We start from the raw sequence: 9,033 nt of genomic DNA, 5'->3' as shown, positions 1-9,033 counted from the left end.
TAAACATTTTAAAAGAATTGCATATAGTTATCAAATAAAAACAAAAACTATTATAATTCTTTAATTAATATTTAAATAAAAAAATTACGTGAATACTAAATTTTAACTCGTGAAGTTAAAAAATTTCGACCTCGATATACTAATCAATATTCCTATTGAATCTAATGAAATATTGAATTAATGAATGGGAAAGGAAAGAGTGTATTGGCATGAAATAGGGAAAGATTTAAGAAATGTGGAAATTTGGGTTGCATGCACGTGAGCAGTTTTATAGACGAGAATGCATGACGTGGTATTATAATGCTAAAAGTTAGCTTCATTTTCTCTTTTATTTAGTACTTTTTATCCTCCAATGTTTAAAGTTGAAAATTCCCAAATGCCTTTCTTCACATCGCTTTACTCATTTACTACTTAAAACAAAAGAAGCAAACTTTGCGGACTCAGGTGGGAAGAGGGAACGACAGCGTTTGGATTAAGACCGAGCAGCCCGGGCTGTTGAAGATGCAGTCGGCCCATTAGAGGAGTCCAATAGTTGACCCAGGAAAGAAGGTTGTTGCAGATATCACGGTCCGCTTATTTGAGTTCGAGTATGTGCAAGTACTAAGGGTTTCTTGTACATACTTGGGCTTGACCCAGACCTTGGAGAATGTCGATGATTCTGTGAAGGATCAAGTTTGAGTCCGTTTGAGAGGAGCAACAAAGACGCTACTAGGTTCGGTGGAAATAAATGCTGAGGCATGTGGATTTAAAACCGACATATGTACGTAAATATTCGCAAACAGGAGTGTGTGGAGTAGTGGGCTTGTCTAAAGAACCAGACTTGGCCCTGTCTTGAGAAGATTCCATAAAGGATAAGATTATCCCTTTTAATTAATAAGAGATAATTACTTAAATTAAAAGGGATAATATAGATAATGTTGACTTGAATTTGAATACCTTAGATAAGATAAAGATAAAGATAGAGATCTTGATAAGGTATGATTCAATGTAAGTCGTGATGTAATTGATCTAAGCTGTTGGATTTTAAGGGGCTTAACTATAAATAGAAGTTTATCTCCTCATTTGTGATAATTCCATTATTTCTTCGTAAAATGAGTTTCTTAGCTTATTTCTCTTTGTTCTTAGCCTTTGTGCTTCATTGCCTCTCATGGTGGCTTAAAAAGTTCTGACTGTTTACATTTCCGCTTAACCTTGGTGGCTTGGTTAACCACATTGGTGTTTAACCTTGAGTTCTCACAACAACGTAGTTGAGGCTGACTTAAGTTCCCTTTCGATTAAAAATATATCTAAGTGTCGTATGAATCAACTAGCAGTAATCTAATCCCATGACCCAAACGAAGACAAAAAGGAATATTTTACCTATACAAAAGTAATTCTCGTTTTAACTTTTTTTTTCTTGCTTTAAATTGTCCAACAGACTGTATGTTTTAGCGAGTATTCTTTTTCTTTATTTTTTCTTTCCAGAGTAATTTGTGGACATTACACAATGTTATTATCATCTAATATACTAGATCAAATTACGAATTAAATTAATTGATTAAAATTTTCCTTTAAAAAGTTAGTAAATACAAAAAATTCAAATGAATTTCTTCGTAAATATAAATTTTAAATGAATAACGCATAGATATAATTTAAATAGTGAAATTGGATATAATTTAAATAGTGAAATTGGATTACTTGAACAAAAATATATAGCTAATCTTTGATTTTGACGATAATTGGATAATGCACAAATTCAAAGGAAATTCGTACTTTGGTTTTTTATTAAAGGATTTTTTTTATTAATCTAGGCTAAGTATAAGGTAGTATATGTTTAAAGATAATTTTCAACCATTTGACATTCAACACTCACAACCCCCTAGCATTCATATTGCTTGAATCTGATATCTCAAAGAATAACAACAATTCATTTACTATTGAGATATCTTGATTTGTGTTTTTTTTAAAAGATCTTAGATCGAGTACTATGAGTAAATAAACATTGGCTTACATATTAACTTGTACAGTACAATCTCTCAGGCAGAACATGGTCTCCCAAAAAATAGTAGCAACATTTCCCTGTATAATATAGAACCATGCTCGTCTCCAGTAAGGATAAATCATTAATGTAAAGTACAGCTGCAATACTCAATATCACCACAACATAAACGCCACAAAAGACGCATAAGCCAAGCTATATAATCCCACATGTTGCGGAGAGATTTCTCCGCAAGTTGTTGCAAGAAAGATCCACACTCGATTTGTATTAGAGCGGAAAGCTCTAGTAGTACTGGTCCTGTTAAATTATTGCGAGACAAAGTATTATATTTCCGAAATTTTCTTTAAAATATATTGATAATATGTATTTATATTATAGATATAATTATTTGGATTTATTTTTTTAAGGAAATTAATATTTTATTATTATTGAGATCACTCAATGAGATTTTAATAAAAATTAAATTAATAATAAAATTTAAAGAATTGACTTATATATAGGAGAATTTTAAAATTTCAAAGCGACGGCTTTCTCACCTCCAACTCGATCCATGCATGAAAGCCTTTTGTATAAAAATATAGTGTAAGAAGATTATTTATATGAATCTATCGAGTGACTTTAGTGGTTGAAGTGAATGTTATTCTTACTTGAGGTCTTAGATTCTAGTGATTGCGTCTATAAAATATGTATTTTAACGGTTAAATAAGATTATGAACAAATATAATCATAACACACAACTAAAAGATGAATTATATTTATTTATTTTACATTAAATAATTTCCTTCAATAGCTTATTTATTATGGAATGTTCTATATTTACACCCAGTCTTGATATGTTCAAACGTACATAGCACTAATTTATTTACTTTTTATGATAGATAACGGTCGTAGAAAAAAGGTAACAAATCTACAAAATCAGCATCACCATGCTTATTTATAAGAATTCCCTACGCCTACAACTTCTTCATAAGAAACCCACGCAGTTTCTTCGAATTCTGCAGGAGAAATGTCGAAGCAGATACATCCATGGCTCTTCACCATCTTCTTCTTGGTAACAACGTTCTTCCATCCGTCTTTCGCCGATGTCGGCACGGCTGCTCATTACAGCCCTCCATATCTTCGTAAGTGATCATTATTTACGAGGTATATACGTAGTACAATGAAGTGTTTACGAGGTTTTTAATTGTCTTGGGTGCAGCCACCGCCTGCTTCGGGGGCGACACCTCCATGTTTCCGACGAACAACTTGTTTGCGGCTGCTGGTGATGGGATATGGGACAACGGTGCTTCATGTGGGCGACAATACTTGGTTAGGTGCATCAGTGCGGCTATCCCCGGAACTTGCAATCCAAGTGAAACTATACAAATTAAGATTGTGGATCGAGCTGACACATCGGTGTCTAGGCCTTCTGCTAGCGGTGCTACAATTGTTCTTTCCACCACTGCTTTCGGCGCCATTGCAAACCCCTCTGCTGCATCCATTAACATCGAATTCCAACAGTATGAACACTACTATATGACCCTTTATTAAGTTTCCCTTGACAAAACTATTCTGCATTCGTGTGCATATGTAAATCAATAATTGCTTTGAAACTCATGTACTGCTATACTTTTCCGTGCCAGGGTCTAAAGTTTTGAAGATTGCCGTACTGTACTCGTTTTATGGATCTCATTCTTCTGCCTCCTAGACAACACCATTAATCTATTAAAGTCAAAAGGGTTTCTATCTGGATTTTCCCCCTTATAAAAATATTTGTATTTTTCACCATGAATTATATCTGGTTTAATTCATGGTACTTTTTATCTTTAATCTTTTCTATATATTTTTTTAAAAAATATTAATAGAAAAATGAGTTTGACATTTTACATAGGATTAGAGTGTGAGGATCTTAAAAAATATATGTACGCAAGGTGAAGCCAGGGAATTCGTATTATTGGGGAGGCAAAAATAAAATTATAAAGTTGTATGGGTCAAAGTAAAAAAAAGTTGCTTCAAAAGGACTTATATATAATATTGACAATTGATAGAGATTACAATTGCAATTACTCCATTTAATCAAGTGGAGGCGAATGCTCCATGTTCTATTACATTTTTATGTGGATGAGGTTCTAGAAGTTTAAAAGTTTTATACTCTAATATTATCTTATTTAAATTTTATATTTTAAAACTTTTATACTTTTAACGCATTACAAATTTGGAACGAGAGAATTATAATTATTATTTTAGAAGTGATTTTGATTTATTTTATATAATCGTAATAAAAATTATACTAATAATACATAATTTTTAATATTTATACATCTAATAAAAATATATAATATTTTAACGAGACCTATGATAGTATCCTTTTCCTTACCTAAAATAAAAATATAGAACATGAATAGTATTATCTTGTCCCCAAAAATAAAATGATAAAACGAACACAAAACTGATTGTAAAGTAGAACCAATAAAAAAAAGTATAAAAGAGAGAAAATGAATAAATGCTTTTATTTTTTGTTAGATGTAGAATAAGAAATTATAGTTATTATTTATTTATTTATTATAATCATGTATTAATTTAAATATGAAAATAAGTTGAATTAGATAGATAATAAACTCTTTAATGAAATAAAAAAATATTTTTAAATATTTTTAATTATATTGTTTTATTGAATCTCTAACTATTAAAAGTTATAAAATGGTATATCGACTGTAGAGAGTTGCTTTGTTGAGTTCCTCGACTATTAAAAGTAACAAAATGATCACTCGACAATTTATTATATTCCAAACTCGTCATTTTTCATTAAAAATTTAACGATGATCTGAGTTGGACGTTAACTTATTGGTTGAGATATGATAAAATATGATCTCATAATCTCAAAAGACTATCATATATCAGTCACCGTGTTAGTGTCCGACTCAAATGACCGTTATTTTTAACGAAAAAGACGAGTTTGGAATAAAATGAATAATTGAGTGACTATTTTGTAACTTTTAATAATTGAAAGACTCAACAAAACAGTATTCTATAGTTGGGGGATCTGTGTAATTTACCCTAAATGTAAATAAAATATTTTAACCTCTGCATCTTAACTTGATCCCCAACCCATTAACTACCCATACTTAAATTACTGTCAAAGATTGGCCACTTTTCTTCTTTTTCTGGAATCTATCATTTTCGGTGCCATTAGAAGATGTAACGTAGTGGTTAGCCGAAATGGCCGTCTATCACGAATCGTCAAATACATATCGCCGTTTCTCACACGGTGAGAATAAAAACCAATTTTAATATTATTTTTAAATATCATAATCTATATTTATATTAATCCAATCTTTGTAGTCAATACTCTGTTCACATACAATCTATGTCAAATTTCGAGTACATTTAGTTATTTGTTCTATGCAAAACAAAAAAATGTTTAGAAGCTCAAAGATTGTGTTGTAGTAAACAAAATTTTGAAAGCATACGAGTAACTAATTTTACTAATAGATGTGGTACTTTTTTAGATTCAAAACAAGCTATGAATATATGAACGAAAAACAATATAAACAATAATCTTCGAAAAGCATTAATATAGGTTGACATATAAAATTATGTTTTTGACCATAAAAGGAGATATGCTTTGTTTAGGTTAATTTAGGTTACATTGTGACCTCATCTTACCAAAACCAAGCTCTTTCCTTTTGACCTATGCGAAGCTTCCAAAAAGCAGTTGAAAATCTTCCCCCACAGTCGCATGAAGCAGGCCTCCATTTTCACACGCCTATTTCTCCGTCATCAGGTGATAATAGAGGTACAAAAGTCAGATTAGAACGATTCATATGTTGATACGATGGAGGAGGGTAGATGACAGAGTCGCACAGTGTAATCCTGGAGACAAGGGAAGTGGGTTGTTTTATCAATGGAATACAAAAGTCTCTCTCTCTCTCTCTTCAATGAGAGAGAGATAAATGTCTTATATTTGATTCCTATATAATTGGGTATATAAGTTAATTATCCCTTTTATTTTATAAATGTTAAGAAATGACCATCCAGCTCAGTTGGTAGAGCACAAGGTTCTTAATCTTGAGGTCGTGTGATCGAGTCACATGGAGGGTATTTCATAATTTGGAGGTTTCCTACGGAAGTTGCTCTCAACATAGTGTTGGGGCAACCTACTATCTTACCTCCCCTTATCTCATTACATATGGAAACAAGGGACAACCAACCATTTTATAAATGTTAACATAAAAAAACATTTTAATTACTTACTATTTATGTTATCGTTTTATAGTATTTTGATCAGTAAATAAATAAGAAAATAATTAACTATGTCTCTGAATACATGGCTAAAAACAAAATTTTACTTAATTTTTATACAATTAAAGGACTGAAAAAATCAATAAAAAAACATGGGTATGAATACAAAAGCATTATTATAAATGAAGGAAAGCTGGTCAAGCCGTCACGCAAAAGCATATCAAACAATGTTTTTGCTCTTCTCAAACCAAACGGGAGTAAAAATAAACAATGAATGAAGCATCCAATTGCACCTAAAGACGTGCATTTTAGCATAAAAATAACTCCAAATGCCTTAACAAATGGCCAAAATGAAGGTGTTGAATTAATATAAGCTCCTACTTTGGAAACGATGGAATGACTCCGCCGCGTATGTTACAGTTGAAACTCACTTCTCTCCGTACCTAAAACTACTACCGAACGTAAATATAGAGCAAGCTTTAGTCATCACCATCTCAGTTTCCCAAACTATCCAAGAAGCTTTGCAACTCCCTTAAACCCTCAGCAGAAAAGCTCCTCTGCACTCTCGCACGAGGAAGGATCAAGTTTGGCGGTGGATTAGATTCCAAGCATACTACGACAACAATCAAGTTATCCACACTTCTCCTCTTCAAAGCTTCATCCACCAGATCCTTGCTGCACATGGCAGGATCATTATGCTCCTGAAGCCTCCGCCTAGCAAAATCAACTGCATCCTGGCTTAGGAAAACATCCCAAAGCCCATCACATCCTATGATAAGAAATTCATCCTCCTCAGTTAGATCTGCAGTCATAAGCTCACGCTCTGCACTTAGCGGTCCACGTCTGCACCTTTATTTCCTTCCATGTGCCAATCCCCTAATGCACGAGCCACATTTAGCTGCCCATTAAGATAACCATCATAAACAGAACCTCCACACGCCTCAATGCGCCTTCTCTCTCTATTACACATGGGTTTGTGATCTCTTGACATTTCAATTGCTTTTCCACGACGACATAGAACTGCTCGACAATCTCCCGCATTTGCCACAACCAACATTCTGTAGTCAGAAAGTAAGTCAACGAATAAGTGATGGGATCATATCATCATTAGTTAACCTGGATAGTAAAATTAATATCTGACAGAAGACTCATGATACCCAAGGAGAGGGAATCAAACATAAAAGAAATAGCAAATATAATAAATTCATATCCATCTCTTAGATTTATAAGCGCTGCCTTGCAACAGAATTTAAACCACTCTTTTTCATATTGTTTAAGCTTATTTATACATACCCAATAATCTTTGCCAACAAGTTTTAATGCTCACTTACCACCATATACCATCACAGAAACAATGCACTGGTGTTATTACTCCTCTAAGTTCATAGGTATATTAAAATTGTCACTATAATAGGAAGAAAATGCAAAAATAATAATGGAATATAAAAAGAAGTAATTCGGAATACAACTTGCAATCTTCAACTGAAACCATTGTTGTTGACTTTGTTTGAATACTGAATTAGTTTACAGCGTGACCATAGAGATCATTTTTATCACTGGAAAAAGGAAGAGTGAAATTGGATAGCCATCCGTTATCTTAGCAGTTAATACACATTAGCAAACCATGTAATTAATTGACAATGCCTCCGAACTAAAGGCATGTGGTGATTCTATTGCATCACACGTTAAGCCAAATAAAAGTATATTTCAAACAAAAATAATTTCTGTTAGCAGACAATTCTAACCTCCCAAGAACAAGAGCTACCAAAGCAGGGGCACCAGAAGCAAGGGTTGAATCCGATGAACAAGCTTCTGCAAAAGCAGTATCAATTTGAAGAAATGCTGAAGCAACAACCCTCTCAATCTCTCCAGGAAAGTCTTCATCCTCAACAATGAACCTTGGCAAATGATTGCAAGCAAAGTTAGCAGCATGCTTCCCACCATGTCCATCGAACACCTGACCACCAAAAAAAGTTGAAAATCAGATGCAAAGTAATCAATCAACCATCCCAATCAAAATTGGTTGTGTCCCTATGGTTTATAAAACCTTATACAATCCAAGGTCATCTCCCAGGTACTTTTCTTTCCTTTTGCAGGTAAGATCATGTAAGGAAGCACCAAACCTTCTGAAAAGCTAATAGAGTAAATAGCTTTCAATGCTTTGTGAATGCACTAAACAGTTGAGATCTAAAAGAACATCATAGATGAAAACTACTGAGTAGAAATATGCACTTGAAGAGGAAAACTACTCTAAAGAAATGTCGATCTAAAACGTACTTTATCAAGATTATAGTTAAAAACAAAATAAGCACACTAGAGGACTAACATAATTAGGTAAGGTACACACCCCGTAAAAGGCACTGGGCTCATCAGCAAAATTCTTGAGACCGTAATCATGCATAAAATCATCAACACACACATATACATATTCCATGCTTGTTCTGAACCCTATGCCAGCCCATGCTGCAGAACGGACAATAGGGATGAACTTAGCACCATGGTTTTCCACCTCATGTCCACTTCCAATAGCAATATCCAATGCCTTTGACTCCACCTGCTAAAATTATAATACAAAACAAAAAAATGATTTTCATGAAAGACAGCACGTGCAGACATTTCATCCAACGAAACATCTAGAATTCTCAAAACAAATTTCTAAACATGGCCAAACACAGTTAATTCGTGGCATTTTTACACAAAAATTGCCCTAATAGAAATTAATTATCCATCTGATACCGTTTCAAAAAAAATTTATGGATCTAACACCTATCCCAGAAATACGCGAATTATCATCCGCGTCTTACCCGAGCATGTCAGCGAAAGGCGTGAATCAT

The 9,033-nt window shown here is 33.2% G+C and overlaps 1 protein-coding gene and 1 pseudogene across 1 annotated transcript; one reads left to right on the top strand and one right to left on the bottom strand.

Annotated features, from left to right (window-relative positions):
- The first annotated feature begins 2,816 nt into the window (after positions 1 to 2,816).
- LOC120219010 (EG45-like domain containing protein) lies at positions 2,817 to 3,690 on the top strand. The gene is made up of 3 exons (XM_039215871.1): positions 2,817 to 3,099; positions 3,177 to 3,477; positions 3,601 to 3,690. Exons 1-3 carry the CDS (start codon positions 2,985 to 2,987, stop codon positions 3,605 to 3,607), a joined length of 423 nt encoding a protein of 140 aa, XP_039071802.1. The 5' UTR covers positions 2,817 to 2,984; the 3' UTR covers positions 3,608 to 3,690.
- Positions 3,691 to 6,573: 2,883 nt separating this feature from the next.
- Positions 6,574 to 8,619, bottom strand: LOC120219008 (annotated as a pseudogene).
- Between the last annotated feature and the right edge of the window lie 414 nt (positions 8,620 to 9,033).

The sequence above is a fragment of the Hibiscus syriacus genome, unplaced genomic scaffold (assembly GCF_006381635.1).
Source record: "Hibiscus syriacus cultivar Baekdansim isolate YM2019G1 unplaced genomic scaffold, ASM638163v2 tig00110202_pilon, whole genome shotgun sequence".
Classification (NCBI taxonomy): Eukaryota; Viridiplantae; Streptophyta; class Magnoliopsida; order Malvales; family Malvaceae; genus Hibiscus; species Hibiscus syriacus.
The sequence above is the reverse complement of the archived record's forward strand: the minus strand, read 5'-3'. Positions and strand labels throughout refer to the sequence as shown.

What these genes read in the sequence shown, in the direction of transcription:
- LOC120219010 (XM_039215871.1), top strand. Translation starts at nt 2,985, where the DNA reads ATGTCGAAGCAGATACATCCATGGCTCTTCACCATCTTCTTCTTGGTA. An exon ending in TTACAGCCCTCCATATCTTC is followed by an intron (nt 3,100 to 3,176) that starts GTAAGTGATCAT and finishes TCTTGGGTGCAG; the next exon opens with CCACCGCCTGCTTCGGGGGC.